This window comes from Rhododendron vialii, chromosome 8a (genome assembly GCF_030253575.1).
Source record: "Rhododendron vialii isolate Sample 1 chromosome 8a, ASM3025357v1".
Classification (NCBI taxonomy): domain Eukaryota; kingdom Viridiplantae; phylum Streptophyta; class Magnoliopsida; order Ericales; family Ericaceae; genus Rhododendron; species Rhododendron vialii.
The window spans coordinates 4,881,360-4,901,512 of NC_080564.1; the positions used below are offsets into that span (position 1 = coordinate 4,881,360).

General features: G+C 37.4%; 3 protein-coding genes across 7 annotated transcripts; 1 reads left to right on the top strand and 2 right to left on the bottom strand.

The window, feature by feature from the left end:
- Positions 1–528: 528 nt before the first annotated feature.
- Positions 529–5,120, bottom strand: LOC131298816 (SUPPRESSOR OF GAMMA RESPONSE 1-like). Of its 3 annotated transcripts, none has more exons than XM_058324285.1 (6): positions 4,939–5,120; positions 3,574–3,706; positions 3,150–3,336; positions 2,051–2,535; positions 952–1,257; positions 529–863 (listed from the first exon to the last, which is right to left on the bottom strand). In XM_058324285.1, the coding sequence occupies exons 1-6, from the start codon at positions 4,944–4,946 to the stop codon at positions 810–812; spliced, it is 1,173 nt and encodes a 390-aa protein (XP_058180268.1). In that variant the 5' UTR covers positions 4,947–5,120; the 3' UTR covers positions 529–809. The 3 variants fall into 3 exon arrangements, with proteins under 3 accessions (XP_058180268.1, XP_058180266.1, XP_058180267.1); XM_058324283.1 differs by having other exon boundaries at positions 952–1,263; XM_058324284.1 differs by lacking the exon at positions 4,939–5,120 and adding an exon at positions 3,901–4,097 and having other exon boundaries at positions 952–1,263.
- A 4,520-nt stretch (positions 5,121–9,640) lies between these two features.
- Positions 9,641–11,853, top strand: LOC131298819 (pentatricopeptide repeat-containing protein At4g21065-like). The gene has a single exon (XM_058324289.1). The coding sequence runs from the start codon at positions 9,910–9,912 to the stop codon at positions 11,770–11,772; it is 1,863 nt and encodes a 620-aa protein (XP_058180272.1). The 5' UTR covers positions 9,641–9,909; the 3' UTR covers positions 11,773–11,853.
- A 913-nt stretch (positions 11,854–12,766) lies between these two features.
- On the bottom strand, positions 12,767–16,379 carry LOC131298817 (protein kinase PVPK-1-like). Of its 3 annotated transcripts, none has more exons than XM_058324287.1 (3): positions 16,137–16,379; positions 14,676–15,664; positions 12,767–13,827 (listed from the first exon to the last, which is right to left on the bottom strand). In XM_058324287.1, the coding sequence occupies exons 2-3, from the start codon at positions 15,641–15,643 to the stop codon at positions 12,987–12,989; spliced, it is 1,809 nt and encodes a 602-aa protein (XP_058180270.1). In that variant the 5' UTR covers positions 15,644–15,664; positions 16,137–16,379; the 3' UTR covers positions 12,767–12,986. The 3 variants fall into 3 exon arrangements, with proteins under 3 accessions (XP_058180270.1, XP_058180269.1, XP_058180271.1); XM_058324286.1 differs by having other exon boundaries at positions 14,676–15,725; positions 16,137–16,361; XM_058324288.1 differs by having other exon boundaries at positions 14,676–15,564; positions 16,137–16,359.
- Positions 16,380–20,153: the final 3,774 nt, after the last annotated feature.

Consider the following 20,153-nt stretch of genomic DNA (forward strand, 5'->3'; position numbering starts at 1 on the left):
GTCAAATGGTGATGAAACTTAGAATCACAGTTATCTGTTCCAACGCGACAAAACAATTCAAGGTTGGAAGAGGTAACACACAAATGTTATCTGCGGAGGATATTTCGCAATTCTAACCGTGGCGAAGAGATTCTTGAGGACTCTTAAACAGTCAGGGGCATAACATACAGTGGAATATTCACCCAAAAAGAATATACTGTAAAAGTGGAGGTATAACACACAGTGTAAATGTATTGTTCTACTATTAAGGTTTAGACAACTTTTTGGAATTTTCAGAATGGAAAAACTCGCTTTACCTTCTCTATTTTAGCCAAAATTTGACGTAAAATGGTCCAAACAACTTGGCAAAAAGCTACTAGCTAAAAGAGCTCCAACTATTTCTCAAAATGCCACAAAGCTTGAATTTTGACATCCAAACTACTCTGACAAAAGAAAAAACAGCCAAACTTCTTGGCTTTTTAGACTCAGTTCGCTTTCTTTACGAAAAAACCAAGAAGACATCCCAAGCATCAAAATGACAGCAAGTAATGAGATTGACAACAAGAAGCTATCCGTTTGATACGATCCACACTGTTTGTTTTCAACGTTCCATGTTTGTGTTCTATGTGTCATAAATACATAATATGCAGTAATCAACCCTGCCAAAGCTAGCTCAAAAAACCAAAAATTGGTGTCATGTCTTACCACCAAGCCAGCTCCTAATTCACAGCCTCGCTTGCCTTCAAGCCCTCTTCTATCGTACTAACTTGCCAAAGGAACAACCTTGTCGTAATCGTAACAAAACAAGCATGGATTTCATCACTATTGCTCTAAATGTTATCTAACCAGTCAAGAATACTGTCTTGAGAGCCAAACTGCAAATCCTGCAAACAAAGAAGAGAAACTTGAGGATATTATCAGGTCAAATGTAGTAAACGATTTAGCAGTCGAAAGCCTGGGAAAAAAGCTTACTGGAAGGTTATCTGGTGCGGTATCCAGTTCTAGGTTTTCAAGATCAGCAACTCCACAACCTACATTACCATCTACCCCAGAAATATCATCTCGAGCAAAGGCATTGAAAGAACCATAATTTAGTGCAGGATCATCAAGACCAACACAGGAACCAAAAATCTCATCGCATAACAATGAGTCATCCGCATCATTGCCTTCAACGGCTTGTGACTCGCCAGCCAACCAACATTGGGTGTCCACATCAGCCTTGAACTGAGGAGCAGCAGAGGAAGAAGGAAAAGAAGTTTCTCCGAAAAACACTGCTGGCTGTTCCTTTTGAAAAAAAAAAAGCAAAAAAGCAAATAAAGAATAAAGCATTTCAGATGCTACAAATGGACATAGGCAGACGAAATATTAGGAACTGAACAAAATCATTAATTTGGAGTAATTTTTGGCAGAACTACACAAGGATATATTTTTTCGTCAAATCTTTATATTCAGTAATACCCGTAAAATTTTTAAAAAACTGCCATCATTCAACTTATGACATCTCCAGAGAGATCCCAAACAGAAATTTTACTGTTGCTTCTTTTTTGGGAGTGATTCCTGATGGGGCGAGATGCTACATCAACTCCATTTCAAACATATTCTCTAAAAGATGGATGTCCAAATAAAAAATGATTATCAATGATATCTGGACACAGAACAATGCATTGCAACACAAACACAAGGCATTAAGACGAGAAATCATTTTAAACACAGGAAATAAGCCGTCTTTCTCAATTTTCAACACATCAATTGTCGACGCTGATCTTTTTATGCATGGATGACTTAATGAACGAAATGTGAAGAAAGAGATAAGGTGGACTCTATCTGCTCTTTTGTAAGCATTTAAACAAGTACCAAATAAGGGTATAGAGGTCACTTCTACAAGTGTCCGAAACCTCATTTCTGGATTGAAAAAGTATCTCGAAGCGGATAGTGCGCAATGTGTCCGTGTTGCTCTTTCAGAAAGTTCACAGTTTTAGATTGGGAACAATGTTCCTGGCCGTGTTAATGATCTACTAGTGTAGCATTTACATGAGCAAAAACGATATCATGCAGTCGAGTTGCTACTAACCTGCGGTGCACAATCATCTGCGACATCATCATATAAAACAGATTTTTCCCGCCGAGGTGGATTAGGAGCATTTGTATTTGGAGTCCGGGGACTTGTTTGAATTGTGCACTTACCAGACTCTTCAACAACTTGAGGACACTCATTGTTATCGCTTTGCTTCTGCTGCTGGTAAGATATTTTTGAAACAACATAATGACCATCTATTTCATCTTCATCAGTCCCCAAATGATATTGGTGCATTACCCAGTTAGACTTTTCAGGCTTGGAACCCTTCTTTGAAATTGTGTAAAGAACCAAGATCTTCTTATAACCCTTCTTCACTCCATTTTCCATCACAAGCTTCGTCTTACCTGTCTTGTGCCAGCGGACATCCCCCTTTATCAAACTATGTTGATTATGAATCTTGCGGCGTTTCCGTTGACCGATAGCATATGCATTGGTAGTTCTGTGAAAGAAGTGGACACTACTTCCATCTTTCTTAGCACCTAAAAGAAAATCAAGTAATGGTTCAAAAAAATGCTTTGATACACTCGCTATTCCATACTGTCAAATCCCGTCATACATCTGTTTCACAACCAAAAGGTTATCCCAAAACAAAGAACATACGGCAATTGGTTCTTTTTAAGTTCAGCCCAAGGAAAATTCGCAATGTGAATCAAAAACTTTCTACGAGTGGCCAAACAAGGAGTTCAAGACCCCGGACTAGAATACAATGTTGTCACATTAAGTTTGTTAATTTCTTCATCTTCTTCATTACAATTCAGAGGGGATATTTCTGATCCAGGGCCATCTCCCACCCATTCAAAAAGCATATATTACCCATCTCCATTATACAAAGAGTTTGCAAAATCAGTGGCCTTCAAAAATCTTCAATGACAAAATTGTAGTTTTTCCATAGTCAGACTTAGAGGAGGCTACAATACCAAAACTACCTCATCTTTAAGACATTTACGGAAAAAAAACTTGTTTGGCTGATCTTTTCTTTTGTTGATAACCAAATTTGTCTAACTCACTCTCAAGTACATTAACCAAACACTTGTGAAGACCATCATAAGAATTCACATAATAGCACATAATATAAGAATTCACAGTTATTTACCAGGAAGATTTTCTGGATGCGTGTAGCATATTCCTTCTTGTTTGTCAACCGTGGGGATGAACTCATCAATAAACATGTGTTGTTTTGAATTTCCCACGCTGCATTTTGCAGCTAAATGTTCCAAGATCTCTACATCAGAAGGATCAAACTTTACACCAGCAGGAAAACCTGGCCATTCATTAGACACCTGCACAAGGAAAACATTATTGTAAACCCCATTTGATATGTTTATCACCTTGCTAAAAGGGAGCATAGCTTTACTAAAAAATGGTAAGTCAAAGTACTAAGTTTTACATGTGATTCTAGCCTTCAAGTAGTACTAGGTGACGTATACACTATTGTTAGAAACATTTTAGTAGACTCAAGTTGGCTTAATAAGTGCCAAGAAGGAGGCAAATAACTACATGGAGAAGTTCCAGCTTACATCAGCATTATCAATGCGGCAATGACATCTAGGGCATTCACGATTTGCTCCGCAGTCTTTGATTTGATTAGCAGGAGAAAGACTTGCATTTTTCACTTTCGTTGCGATTCCTCTGCCGTCAATAAGCCAGCTCCTGCATTGTCAATATCCAAAAACGTCCACAATTATGAGAAAAAACCACCTTTAACCTAAAGAAGAATCCAATGAGTCACCAAGTAGATTGCCAGCATCATAATCAAATAACAAATGAACTTAATATTATTGTCTGCACATATAGCAGCAGCAGGGGAATCCCAAACTTGCATGGAAGGGGAAACAGAAACTAACATTAGCTTTGGAAGCTAGCAAATATTGCGATGAATTTTAGTCCTCTTTAAACCTCTTTAAACCTCTTTCCACCTATCCAATATGATGGCCATTGAAATTGTAGGATTTGACATTCGATGTTGCTCTAGAATAAATCCACTACCTAATGATACGCAGAGATGGACAATCAACCACCACAAAAAACTGCAAACAATGGTGAACGGTGAACCATATGGTTCAATAATTGAAACATCAATGTTGTGCCAAAATCACGGCCCTCCATAGTGCAAAGGCAATGAGATTCTTGAAAGAAAAGAAAAACTCAAAACATGCAGCAACATTCTAAAACGCACTTCAATCCAGACATCACTAAAAGATTCAACCTTCATTTTAGATGTCAACAAATAGCAAATGTAGCATATGAGAGGGTGCTACTATGCAAGTAAATTGTTTCGCTCCAACCGGGCCGATTCCTAACTACAAGCATTACTTCATTCTCCAGGATCATAAAATAAATTCTGGAAAACGGGAGCCCTCTAAGTGCCTATGAACCACCCAAAAACAAGGTTAAAAGAACAAAGATTCGCCATTTGTAAGGTTGGATCAGCTACATCAACCAGTATTGGCTGTGGACCAATTCCCCTTTGTATTGGTATTTCCCCAAATACGTTACTTCTAAATAAAGAAAAGACCCATCGAGTATTCCTCTTACATGCAGTATCTCATACAAACAACGAACTAGCTCCAAAAACGGTTCCTAACTCAATTTGTTGAGTCCTACATAGGTTTTTGGAAAGCGATTATTTGAAAGAATAAGCTAAAGATGTCGTTTTGACAGAAAACTGAGATGAGAGAGGGAATGCCGGATTAGGGAAAAAGTCATCTGATTGATTTGGGTTTAATAAGACTCTCGAATTAACACGAAACAATCAAAAATCAACAAGGTTTCGGTGCATAGGTGCCCTTAATCAGACCAAAAATAGAGGGAAAGAATCAATTTCTTGGATTGCACAACAAAAAAACAAAATCGAATATAAATAAACCAGACTTTTCCTTTACCTCGCCATATCCTATTACAGATGCACCTCGATACAGAATACAATCACAAACAGGAAAAGAAATACAAATTAGCCAGTGATGAGAAGAAGAAGAGGAGGAGGGGAGGAGCTGGGTCGAGCGTGCCCTACACTTTTGTTCACTGGACTATAGTTAAGAGAGAGAGAGAGAGAGAGAGAGAGAGAGAGAAGAGAAGAGGAGAGAGACAGAAGAGGGCGGGAAAACTTAGCTGTGGAGGAGTTTTAAGAGGCTCGTATACACTTAACCTGAGGCTCGAAACGGAATCTCTTTCTTTTTTTAATAAAACAAGGCAAGTGTCACGTACATGAGTAATTCGCAACGAGAGCTCGAGTGCGAGCGTTAAAAGTGTCTTTAAAAATCTTGCTAAACTGCTAAAATCTGCAAGTGTGAGGGTTGACAATGAAAGCATGGTATGAGGATAGAAAACGAGAACGCATACATTTTTAAGAATTAAGAAACAAAAATGGATCACCTCTGGTACATGTTTTAGACCAAAAGAAACTATCATGTCCGGAACCATTCATTTACTGCAATTAATGGTTTGGATGTATTTTTAAACTCTTATAGGTAAGAGTTAATTTTTACCTATAAGAGTTTATGAGAAGTTAAGTGATTTTCGCAATTCTTAAATTGTTAACCGCATTCTCAGGTTGTTAATTTTGGGGGTGTGGCTAACAATTTGGGGAGTGCAAAAACCACTCTCCTTTAAGAAAATCCAAATCATTGATTCTAGGGAAAATGATGGTCAATGACGTATTTTGATAATTAATACTTATTAAGGACATTTTTAGCATTAACAAATGTTCTTAGCTTGTCCTTGACGGCTATTAATTATCAAAATACGTCATGGGCCATCATTTTCCCATGATTCTACCAATGAACGGTCCAGATCAGGATCATCTCCTCCCATCCAAAACATCGTGCGGAGGAGATCCGGATCCGAAACAAAGGTTTTGGTGTGGGGCAGGGTTGACTGAACCTAGTTCCGAGCCTCGGGTACGGAGTACGGACGCGGAGCGAGTCTTTGGTTTGGGGTGGAGCACTAGAGACTAGAGAGATGAAAAGTACTAATGTTCCTCGAGAGTCGTGAGTGCCTTGGGCGCGAAGCTATAGAATAGAGGGGAATGGAAACGTTGTGGGACCCTTTCCTCGAAAATGACCGTTAAATCACCATTATCCACGTCCACTCAACAGCTTACACGTGGTAACTTGTCAGGTGTAAAATCTACCGGAACGAGAGATGCTGCATACATTACCATCCATCCACTACACCATCCACTATATTTTTTATGAGGCTTACTCCGGCTCCGAAAAAAATACATAAAAATATTCATAAATTTTAGAATAATATTTTATTGGACCTTGAAAAAAATCAGCTCCAAAGAATATCGATAAGTATTATTTTTTGATTTATAGGGATAAAACCGTTTAACTGCACATTTTGGCTCCTACGAATCAAGAAATAATACTTACCGATATTTGTTGGAGCTCATTTTTTACAGAGCCTCATAATATATTATTTTAAAATTTATGAACATTTTTCTGTATTTTTTTGGAATCCAATGTGAGCCCTACAAAATATGTAGTGGATGGTATAATGGTTGGATGTAGTGTACCTAAACTTATTGCTACCAGAAATCCTATTGCTGATAGTAGTGTATTCGCCGAACACAGTCACGTGACTCCCATCTTAAGGGGTTGTTTCTCTAAATAAGTTACAGTATTAGGCTTTTTTTTTATTTAAGTTTATTTTGTATTTATTAATTTTTCTCTAATTTTTTTTGAAAATTATTGCTTTTTCATAGCAGCACCGTTCGGCACACCCATCACTCTAACAGATGCAAGGGCCCCCGGATTCAATGCTCTGCAATGCCAAAATGATGTCGTTTTCATTTAATTAGTATTTAAAATTTATATATAAAAATACATTATTAAAAAAATAAGTGCTTTAATTTTCAATCCATTTGAATCAGTGCGAAAATATTATTTTTTTAATTATTTTATCCTAAAGGGTCATAATTAATTTTCGTCTCTAAGGCTTTCATAATTAACTATCTGCTCTTTATTTAGAATCCTATAAAGCAAAAACTTGGTTATGAAAGCTCTCGAGATAAAAATTAATTTTGATTCTTTAGGATAAAATGATACAAAAAGTAAGATTCTCGTACCGATTTAAACGGATTGAAAATTAGAGCACTTAATTTTTCTTAGACTATTTATATATTAAAAATATGGTTAGAAAATTAAGTTTTCAATTTTCAATCCATTTGAACCTAAGAAAAGATCTTCTTTTTCTGATCATTTTATTCTAAATAATCATAATTAATCGTTGTATTTATGGCTCTCATAATCAAATTTCTGTTATACAGTGTCTTAAATAAAGAGTAGATACTCAATTATGAGAGTCCGAAAGATAAAAATTAATTATAACCTTTTAGAATAATATGATCAGAAAAATAATATCTTTGCACCGATTCAAACGGATTAAAATTCAAACATTTAATTTTTTAATCATGTATTTTTATATATAAATCTTAAATAATTAAATGAAAACGGCATCGTTGCAGGGCATTGCATCTGGGGGCCCTTGCATCTGTTGGAACTTTAGAGTGATGGGTGTGCCAGACAGTGCCGTTTTGCATAGCTGCAACCCTGTGGTGAGCTCCCTCACCACAGGCTTCCCGAGTCCTAATTTATGTACCACAATTTTTTGATTTTAACCTTATTTAATTTTTTTTTGCGTTTGTTAGTTTTACGTTGAACTTTTATGTGATATGGGTTTGTCTCGACAACAAAAAATCAAAAAAGTAAAAAATTAGGAGTATGACTTTTAAACAAATATTTGGAAAGGGAAAATGATTTCCACACTCTCCTTTTAGCCATCTACACTCTTTTTCTTTTTCTTTTATCCACATGAACTTTCTAGGGAAAATCACGGCCAATGACATGTTTTGATAATTAATACCCGCCAAGGACATTTTCAGTATTAACAAATGTTCTTAGCTTGTCTTTGGTGGGTATTAATTACTCCGTATCAAAACACGTCCTAGACCGTCATTTTTGTAATTTTTTATATTGCCTTTGCATGTGTGAAGAAGTGTATTGAATAAAGGGCAAAATAATAAATTCAAGTGGATTAAAAAAAAGTGTGGAAATCAATTCCCTTTAGAAAATACCAAAAAAAAAAAATCTATTTGAGCTATTATTTTGGATATTTTCCAAAATACTTATGTAAAAGTCATAATTTTTTAATTTTCTCGTACGTCGAAACAAACCTATATCACATAAAAATTTGACATAAAACTAACAAACTCAAAACCAAAAAATTATGCTGCATAAGTTAGTCACTAGTATAAACACCACCTTAATGAGGGATCGAGATCCTCTGCAGTCGCCTGCAAGACCATAGGTGTGACACCCCAAGAAGTCTATGGAAACTCGACCAGCTATTGTATAACTTGAGATTAATCTTTTGAGCCACATGATTAGGCGAAAAGTTAGCAAGTCAGCTGGGTCGGGTGGTTATAGTTGGTATCAGAGCACAACCCTAATCTACACGGATTGGGCTACCTCTAAAATTTGGTACAAACATACTGATTGTGTTGTACAGAGTTAAGCGTTACATCATGCCCACCAAGGGAAGGTTGCTGGGCCAATACAACAATGACGTTGCATAATAAGCAGGGGAGATTGTGACACCCCAATAATTCCAAAGAGTCCCACATTGGGACTTTGGAAATAGGAATAGTTATGCTTATGTATGGAAACTTGAACAGCTACTATATGACTTGAGCTTAACCTTTTGAATTACGTGGTTAGACGAATGGTTAGCAGATCAACTAGGTCGAATCGTTACAGTAAGTTATGATCCTAAGCATGGGCTCGGCTAGTGTATATGAGCTTTTGGACATCCTTTCCTTGTAAGCCAATTTTCAAAGGTGAATTTTACGTTTATATCAAATGTATAGTATGAGCTTTTGTGGGCTATTTTCGAGCCCATTTGGATGTTTGAAATAGTTCAATTCTTAAAGTTCGTCTAGAATTAACAGGTAGGAGAGGTCCACGGTAGTGCCCAAAAAAAGAATCAAATTAAACAGTCCAATCCACACAAAAGAGATCGGAGAGAATTCCAATTCTTTAACGAGATATATGTGTAAAAAAATAATTACAAACTTTATTTTCTAATTCGTATATATAAATAAAAAAGATCTTCATCTAGCATATTTGGTTTTTAACAATGAATTGATTTGATAGCTTCGATATTTTTATTCATCCTATTGACGTAAAGCATCAAGAGGTACTTCATCCACCGATTTTACAGACGAATACTGAGATTATTATTATTATTAAAGTAAAAAATACTGAAATTATAAAAGTAAATATTCTTGTACTTTCATTGCTATTGCGCTGTTTATTCTAGTTTTTACTGATTTCCTATTTATCATTTGTGAATAGATTTGTCAAAATGATTTAAACTTGACAGTTATGTACGAGAATTAATTTTAGAGGTGTGAATGGTATTGGCAAGTGAGATGTTTTGTGTTCACTTATAACTTATTGGATGACGATCAGCATGATTAAAAGATCAAAATAAATTCTACTGTAGCAATCAACATGGCATACTCAATTCAAAGAAAAGTTAATTTCAGTGGCGAGCTACTGCTCGCACGAGAGTTGACAGCATCTGAGAAAGGTTTCCGAATTTCCCGAATCTTAAGTCTTCGTCACCGGTCCAACCCTTGGGTTAGCTCTCACCCAAGATTGGTCATTGGTTTACTCCATGCATAGCACGGGGTTGCTTTGCTTCCCATGTCTTGTCTTCCAAATTCCAATTTGGTCATTGCAAACAGTGGTTGTGTAAATCACTACTGTTTCCATAGATTAACCAACTGCCGCATCTCACACTTCCATTGCTATCCCTTTCCCACAAGCTTTTGCTCTGTACCCATTTGAATGAGACTAGTTTCAAAGCGTCTCGTACCCTTCAACTTACCCCTTCTACTTAACCCTTGTTCAAATTTGAACCATCTCTCCACCTCCATACCTTCACCCCCTAAAACCCTTCAAATCATCCACAGCAAACCCATCACTGGCATTCTTCCATATATATCCTCCCTCTTGCAAAAGCCCTCCAACCTTAATCATCTCAAGAAAGCTCACGCAAAAACCTTGACTTTCGGGCTCCAAGACAACACTCAGGTATTAACCAAACTGATCATTTACTACATTTCATTCGATAGCATTGACGAAGCCAGTCTTTTATTCAAAGATACACCAAACCCAAGTAGCTATCTATGGAATATCATGATAAGGGCATATGCTTGTGGACACCAATTTCAAGAATCATTAGGACTTTACTGGTTGATGGTAGAAAAGGGTTTAAAACCCGACAAATACGCTTTCCCGTTCGCGCTCAAATCTTGTGCTGGGTTGTCGGATTTGCGTGTTGGGAGATTAATTCACCAGCACTCTGTATGTTGTGGGTGTAACAATGACCTTTACATTGATGCTGCTTTGGTTGATATGTACTCAAAATGCGGCGACATTGAAACCGCCCATCTGGTGTTTGATATAATGACCGACAGAGATTTGGTTTCTTGGACTTCAATGATAGCTGGGTACGCGCACAATGGTTATAACAGTGAGACGTTGGACTTCTTTAATGTTATGCGTGATTCGGGTGTGAAGCCGAATAGGGTTGGTATACTTAGTGTTCTTCTAGCTTGTGGTAATCTAGGAGGTTTGAGGAAAGGGGAATGGTTGCATGCCTTTGTGATCAAAACTGGATTTGGTTCTGATATATTGGTTGCAACTGCTATTATAGACATGTATGCAAAGTGTGGGAGTTTGCGATTGGCGTGTGCTTTGTTCGATGAAACTAGAGGGAAAGATGTTGTTTGTTGGAGTGCTATGATTGGAAGCTATGGAATTCATGGACACGGAAGGAAAGCAATTGATGTTTTCCAAAAGATGATCAGTGAAGATGTAAATCCGAATCATGTAACTTTCACTTGTGTTCTCTCAGCTTGTAGCCATTCAGGTTTACTAGAAGAAGGCAAGGAGTACTTCCGGTTGATGAGAGAGGAGTTTGGGATTGCACCAAAACTAAGCAACTATTCATGTATGGTGGATCTTCTTGGCCGTGTAGGGCAACTTTCTGAAGCAGAAAAACTTATACAAACAATGCCAATGGATCCTGATGTGAGTATTTGGGGGTCTTTGCTTAGCGCTTGCCGCGTTCATAGCAATATAGATTTAGCTGAGAAAATCGCTGATCGGATTTTCCTGCTGGACCCGTTTCATGAAGGCTATCATGTTCTGCTTTCTAATATCTATGCTGCGAAATCAAGATGGGTTGAAGTTGAGAAGGTGAGGAAGATGATGGGTAGGAGTGGAAACAACAAAATACAAGGATTTAGTTCAGTTGAGCACAATAATATTGTCCATCAATTTGGAGTGGGAGATAAATCCCATCCTCAAACAGAGAAGATTTATTCTCTGCTTGAGGAATTGGCCATTTCGATGAAGCGCTTGGGATATGTTCCATTGACGGAATTTGTGCTTCACGATATCGAAGGGGAAGCAAAAGAGGAGGCACTTACCTACCACAGTGAGAGGCTGGCGATAGCATTCGGAATTATCAACACCAAACCAGGGACCACACTCCAGATCATGAAGAATCTAAGAATTTGTGGAGACTGTCATAATGCTGTAAAGTTTATTTCAAGAATTGTGAATCGTGTTATCGTTGTTAGGGATAATAAGCGTTTCCACCATTTTGACAATGGTTCTTGCTCTTGTGGGGATTACTGGTAAGAGATGAATGTAATTGTGAAACTTGATTCTTCTCAGAACTATACTAGTTTCTAGTGTAGGCGCTGAGCAATTTTTTACCTTAGGCGCTGAGCAATTTTTTACCTTTGTATGCATACAATGGCCATCAGTTAGGTGTTCTTGTTCATTACTTGCCAGTGGTTGTTAGGTTTCATTCATTTTTTTTTTTCATTGGTCAATCGGAAATTAGGTTTCATTCATTGCTTGAAAGTGAAAATGGTGATTTAAGCATTCAAAGAGAAAGAGGACCATATCCTCTTATCTGGAATTTATCACTGACATTGCATGATCATTGATGGCATTGTTTAGCTGATAGTTTTGAAATGTGAAAAGAAATATCCAGACTTATAGTTTTGAATATGTTCTCTTCTTCTTGTGCATATAATTGCCATCAACGTTTATAAAAATAAGGGCAAAATCAGTCTTCAACTATAAGCCCACCTTTCGGCTTCTATTTAGAATTTAGAACTCCTTCGGACTTCGATGACAACTTGGGGTTTGAAGACTGGTACGAGAGAGGGAATTCGAGAACATTGACCTTTGTCAAAGGAAGGAAAAATGACATTCTGTGATAATTACAAATTTCCCAGAAAAGTGAAAAAGATCAAGACACGAAACCATATTCTCTAAATGCCCCATATCCCAAATCCACAAACACGACAGACCTGCAAAGAGTTTAATGTTGTAATCCTCAAACAAAAATGCTACGGACGATAAAGATGTGTCTGGAGCCATTTGATACGTGTGGGTTCATACTTGCAATGCATGGTCTCGGACACATCTATGTTCAAATTTGAGTCCGTTGCATTCCTCATCCTGAAAAAGTTCCTTATTGGAATCAAATGCTTCTATGAAGAACAAATGGTAGTTATTCATTCCATAGCAAAAAAGATATCCACCATCTATCCAGCTATTGCTAAGATCAAGAAACTGCACACTCCCCACATAAAAAAGAAACTGTACACAGAGTTCGATAGATCTTAAGAAAGTTCAGCAATATCATTCTCATTTCTGTGCATTTGCATTTCATAAGAGCATTGTTTACGGTGCCTAGTAGTAAGCATTGCTTACTTTTGCTTATCAAAGGAACAACAATTGGTGTTCCTTGCAATGGAAAAAGAACAGTTGAAGCACAGTACAAATGAGTAGATGAAAAAAAAACTAAAAAAGGGAGGGGTAAAAAAAGAACACAAGAATCAAAAGAAATCAATCTCCAAATAATTACCCGAAGGCTTCACATCAACACCCGGCGCTTTCTGTGCATCATTTCTTGGCAACAAGTCCAGCGCGAAGGGTTTGGGAACATCTGGAGGACTAGTGCATCGAATCAGAGCCCAATTCACATTTTGAAAAAACGGATGCTGCTTAATTTCAGTGGCCCCACGTCTATAAGCAAGCCGATGCTGTGGCTCCTTCACAAGTAACCCTCTGATCAAGTCCCTCGCAGCAAAACTCACACTAGGAGACTCAGGAAATCTCAAGGGTTGTCCAACGACATTGAACAAAGTGGCACGATTACCTGCTCCTTTGAACGGTGTTTTCCCAAACAAGAGTTCATATAGAAATATACCAAACGTCCACCAATCAACAGCACTCCCATGCCCTTCGCCTTTTATGATTTCAGGCGCCAAGTACTCGTGGGTACCAACAAAGGACATTGATCGAGCACTTGTGGGCTCCGCAAGAAGCTCCGGGAGAGTGCTATTTTGGTGATTTATTTCAGTCTTTGCTTTGGTCTTCTTTTTGTCTTTCTTTGGCTTGTTAAGGAAACGAGGTGTAAAACAAGTAGGTTGAATGCACGAAGGCTGGATTACACAAGACGGTTCGATGCAATATGCTGAAGTCTTGGATTCTGAGATCAAGTTTGTGGACTTGACTAGGGTTGGGCTTACAGCACATCTTAGGGAGAGGTCGAAATCTGAAAGCATTATGTGCCCGTCTTCCCTCACTAAAACATTCTCAGGTTTGAGGTCCCTGTAAATGATCCCAAGCATGTGGAGATATTCTAGAGCAAGGAGAACTTCCGCCACATAAAACCTAGACAACACAAAGTTCAGTGAAATCAACTTGTCAGTAGCACTTTTCCAAATCTTTCTCACATAGCATGAGATAAAGAGAGTTCTTGGTTACATTACAATAAATTAAGTAATTGTATTCAACCATGCCAAAAAAGAAGAGGGAGGGGGGTTAATCTTGGTTGGTGAAAAGGGACCCATGAGGCTAATTGTGCCACGAAATGAGTTATGACATCACAGGGTCTGGTTTTTCACATACTAAAGATATCTACAAATTCAACACATCATATCAAATCCTCAATCAGCCAATGCCCAATGGTTAGATGGCATTGCTTCAACACTCGCATATGAGAGGTTGGATGTTCAAACCCCACAGCCCCATGTATGAAGCATCAATACATCATCTTATTAAAAGAAATCAAAATGCCACGAATTACTGAACTTCCAAATGGCAAAAAGATGTTCATGTATCTTAGTTCCACTCAGAATGTCAATGCAACTGTGCTACCAAGTGAGCTATTTTAGTTTTACTAGATCCTTATCTGTTTTTCAAATCCTTTTTTAATGCCCTGTTTGCTACATTAAACTCCATTCACAGCACCTTGGTAAATAAAAGGTCCCACTTCCACTAGAAATACCCGGTTTCAAACAAAGACACCATCCAGTCATATTGGATCTACAATGATTCCTTAGGATTGTAAGAAACCAAAATGCACATCCAGCAAGAAACAAGAAACAGAAAACTCATTGTCAACACTTAAAAGAAAATGCACGTCAACAAGTTGCCGTATCTAAATTCTCAATTATGTCATCTCAATCACAGAAACAGAAACCAAATTTAGCGAAAGGGGTAGGAGGGAGGATTCTAACCTGGCAGCATGTTCAGGAAAATACTTCCCAGGTTGTCTTTGCCTTAACGCATGCAAATCTCCCCCAGGACAGAACTCCATCACCAAGCACGAAAACTTTTCTGTTTCGAAGTGTGTATACAAAGTTGGCAGAAATGGATGATCCAGAGACTGCAATATCTCTCTCTCCGTTTGTGCCCTCAGAAGCTTCTTCCGACTAGCTAGAGCTGCTTTATCCATAACTTTCATGGCAAAATAACTCCTTGTGCCACTCAATTCGGACAGATAAACACAGCCTATATCTCCACTGCCCAGTCTCTTCAAGAGTCTAAAGTGATTCAATCCCAACATCCCATCACGAGATTTTATGACTTTAATCGCTTCCCATCTGGTATCATTAGCCTTGTGAGGTTTATAAACTTGACTGCTTAAACTGCTGGAGCTACTCTCATCACTAATATCGCTCCCAGTACTGCCTCTGTAGATACTTGTCTTTCTACTCTCAACACAATCTCCTGAGTTGCTAACTTCGCCACTTTCACCAGATTTCTCCACTACACTGTTTGCGTATTCACTTACTTCTGTGTTGGTGAAACTTTGTTTGGCTTCCATGTATTGAGTACCGGCATAGCAGCTGTTTTGTGGACTCGGACAGAAGCCATTTCCCAATTGAGATGCTACTTCGATTGTCAATTGAGCCAAACCTCCTTTGTACTGGTTTGAAGCAAATTTAACTGGCTCCAACAAGCTGCTTGAATGACAATTCTTGGATTCTTGAACAGAATGCCCATTGGAGCATAAGGTTTCTGACATCGAAACCTGTTTCTGTGAAGAAACTTCAACTATTTGGTCAAGAACAACGCTCGAGGCCGCAGATTCAAATTTCCCATTGTTCACTTCGAACCCGTCATCTGATGAATTGCAGTGTCCTTTTGCCATGTGAGCATGAGATAATTGATAGGAAAGCTTTGAATTAACTAGAGAATCCATTTGGGTATTTTGGCACAGAAACTGTCACACAACAACACAATTGAACACCGTGACCCCCAATTGATCATTTACAGTATTCAACCTAGGTATACAAAATCAAGAAATCAATATGTACATCTGAATGACTAACTAAATAAATGCTACGAAATTCAGTGAATCCGAAGGAACCCATTAGGTATCTCCTCACCAAAATCATGGCCAATTAAAGAAACATTCACAATTGAAACGTAATTGACAATCACACTCTTTCTTTCTCATTGAATGCACAAGATCTTATAAACAGAAAAAGGCAAGAACTTGAATTGCTTTCGCAATAATATCACAACTGAAACCCAAATTCAGAGATTCCTAAAGAACACAAGAAATAAACGGACAGGGAAAGTAAATTAATGTTTGGTAACTCTAGATGGGTGTTCGTTCTTTGAGACATTTTCTCAGTAACCAAACAGACTGCCAAGAAACAAGATAAACAAATTATTACCCATTTCTTTACCTGATTAAGGAATGGAGCTGGGGAAACAATCTTTCATGCCCGGTGAAGCAAGTGAAAGTGAGTGATTCTTCAACCGAACAAGAAGACTCAAGAAAGAAGTCAAGGTGAAAGCGAAAGAGCTTTGGGTCCTTTTCAGATCCGATCGAGAGAGAGTTTTTAGAGAAGTGGGAGAAGAGCGATGGGAAAGAAAAAAGAAAGGAAAGAGGAGAGGAAATGATTGTTATTATTATAAAGTTTTTCCGTGAATTAATTTCGTCGTTTAATGGGTTGGGATAAATTGTTAACATGGCAAGAAATAGACCACCTCTCTTTTCAGTTAAAGTGTTTGGGTCAGCTTAAAGCACAACTAACTAATCTCCTCTCAGTTTTGATAAAAACTAAATCATTTAAGCCGGGACTCGAAATTAAGAAAATTACTTTCTAGCAATTGATTCTAAAAATCGAACCTTTGATCAATTATGTAAGGAACAAATTTATCAACCAACTAGACTAATCCATTGACTAAACTCTTGGGGTTATTCCCTCTCTTTGCGCCAATTTTAACTAACCTCACAAGCAAAGCAAACGCACAAACCAAAGCAAAAGCAAGATCTTAAAAAAACCGCCCTTTCTCATTGGATGTTCCCCCAACCACGTCTGCTTTCCTTTTTTATATTGCCAATTCTTGTTTCTTGTGTTTTCGTGGAGTTAACTATAACTTGTGACCCTAAAGTATTGCTTAATTGCCATTTTGTTTTCAAACTAGTAGCAACATCTTCGTATTGGACCATCGAAGTACTAAAATTGTTAACAATCGTGTCCAATCCTTAAGCCTATTGATTTTTTTGGGAAGAATGTTCCACGACATATGACCACTTTTGTAAAAGATTCACCCCTCCCATGACTTGTATAAGAAACAAAGACTCGTACCCATCCACTTAGCCGATCTAAATCACATTATTTGGTAGATGGCCTTAATATTTCCTAACAGAATCTCATATTGAGTGAAACACTTAACTTCAACACTATTGACAACCACTATTAGTAACACACCCTAAAAAAAATTACCGTAAACTTTCTCACTCTTGTGCAATGTTTTAGTAATGGGTCAGCAGTTAGTATATGGAGGTTTCGACGGTCTAGTTTACTGACAGTGGAGGTGGTTTCGATTTTTTTGGTATAAGCAATTGAGGAGAAGGCTAATGGGTGGTTGACAAATGTTGGATATATGGAACAAAAGGCATTCGTGGTCCTATCGGTAGTGAAATCCAATAGCAGAGAAAGTTGGTCAATGATGGTGGTTGTGTCGAATAAGAAAAGGAGGATAAGGTTAAAAACAAATTGGAAGTATAATGGGTTGCGATTGGAGGAATCAAATATGATGGTTCGGGTTGTTAATTTGGATCATTTTCTTCAATCAAAATGAAAGTGACTGCCACATGCCTTTGATGTGGGGAGAAGTAATGCATATTACGTACACGATTTGGACGGGTAGTAAGGGTCTAATGAGCAAAGACTACAGTTCAAGGGTTGAAGTGTCCATAATACTTGTGGGGGCAAACTGCAACTAACCCTTCTTTTCCGTACAGGTACACTCCCCCCCTACTTTGTGGGATAGAGCGAAAGAGAGACCCTCGAATTTGGGGCGCTCCACGCCATTATTAACAATTTTGTTTTTGTTTCCAAAGCTTTGCTTGAATTATGGAATGTTGTTGAAATGTGGAAGTACCCATTCCCAGGTCTAAATATTTGCCAAGGCGGTTGGCTACCTACGTGCGCGTGTGAAAGCATCACGTTAAAGCATCTCGAATTACTACAAAATGTTCTAGAACAAGGTCTGAGACGCGAGCACACATGGAGAATTGAGAGAGCGAACGGATGGTTCTACTGAATAATTATTTGACTGGAAACGGTGGTATGACCAAATTGGAAGCACGCAGGATTGGTTTGCATAGTACAAATCCTCAATAATGTGGATGATTTCTTCTTTGAAATAAAACACCTTTTGAACATTCCATAAGTGAAATAAAATGTCCAAGATTTTGAATCCATATCGTAATTTTTTTGCAATTAATATACTTATTTTTAAAAATTACGAGCGATAGAAGAATAAAAGTATTTGAATTATATGAAACCTGGCATAAGTACAATCACACTAAGCTTAGTTGGTAGTCCCATGCATCAAGGGGCACAAATACATAAACAAAGAACCACTCTTTACTATTGGCAAGGATTAACTCTCTGACCTCACAGCTAGAAGTTCATAATTAAGGATAAACAATTGAGCTAACCTAACCTCAATTGATAATATATACATTATATTTTGAAATTACAATTAATATGCCTTTCAAACGCGTTCAATCGAATGTGAATTTATTTGCTTTTTGTGATTGTATTTGTCTCCAAGTTGTCCTCCTTTATTGGACAAGGGAAAGTGAGGTGAGGAGGCTCTTGGACTTTTAACCCATGTAGTAAAAGTGAGAATCGCAATAATCATAAGCATGCATGGGCAAATTTGTCTTTTAAATTGTGTGGAGTGTGACAATTATTCTCACGAGTTAAAACAAAAAAGAGAGAGAGGATGAGGCGGCTAGGGGTTAAAAAATTTACAGTAATTTTTTTTTAACAAAATATCTTCCTAAAAAATATAGTTGTTTGTAGTTTGTACGTGTGGATGACCCATGGTATTCGGGTCAACTTACGCAGATATTAATTTTAACTTATAATTTATCACAAAACAGGAGATAATAGTGATGATTGAAAGATACTAAACGTTCACCAACTTGTTTACTTGCAATTGATTCGATTTTAACCTTACAAGTAGTACCTAGTAATATAAAATCGACATTTATTTTCAATTTGGAATTGTGAAGAATACAATGAAACCTAATGACCGATTAATAGATAAATTGTAATGTGATTTTTATATCTACATATACATAGAGATATTTAATAGCATCACTAATGCAACCGGTCATACAAAACCTTGAAAGCCTAAAAAAACTCATAACTCACGTCTCACGGTCTAGTAAAAAACTTAGCATTAGAAATTGTAATACCGTTGAACCCAAAAAAAATTGTATTTTTGTTATTGTTTCTAGTGCAAAACCTTTTACAATTATATCTTCCTTCATCTTTCGACTTTTATTGAAATTGAAATTAATAATTGTCTTTGACTAACGCGAATTTCTGACACCGCCGCTTGCTAATAGAAAAAAAAGAACATGGTGCATAACATCATGGGGATATTGTTCAACTCCACGAAAAAAATATTCTCAATATTAATATACTATTCCTTCAATGGATTCCTCAAATCATGTTATCTAGTAGTAGTAGTATTTAGTTTTATTATCACAAGATTTGGGGAAAAAAAATTAATTAAAATTACCTTGTTAATACAAGTGATCACATGGGCCTGTAAGCATCAATTTGCGGGAAACGGAAGGTGGTTCACATGCGCTTCCTCGTGGAGAACAAAGACTCCCACGTGGACTGGCTGTCATTGACCAGCTCCAGGCTCACAGGGGTACATTCGTATCGTTCTAATTTTATCGGATGCTCTCGAAGGAACGGGCGTACATTAGTAAAAGGAATAGTATCGTCTCTCTAGTTACTATCCTCGGGTTAGTCTCGCTAATTGGGTTGGTTTACTTCCTATACAATTTACTATTAGAGTTCAGTTTTTTGAGTCAGGCTGCAAGAAAGTAATATTTTTTAAAATTATCTAATCCCAGCGTGGATGACCTCTGTAATTTGATCGGATTGAAAATGTGATTAGTTGATGTACGTGTTAGTTAATCCGGACACACTTGACCATCGAACAAAAAGAAAAAAAGAGGTTTGTATTAGGCCTATTCCAACCTCTTCGAACTAGTAAAATTATTCTTTATAATAACTAGTTGAGAACATTAATTACATTAAAATTTATGTTTATCGAATATCGGTTAATACTACATTTTTGGCTCTCATTTCTTTTTGGAAAATTCTAAAATCAGCCTAATGGGCTGACGATAGTAGGTGCGTGAATGTGTATTAAAG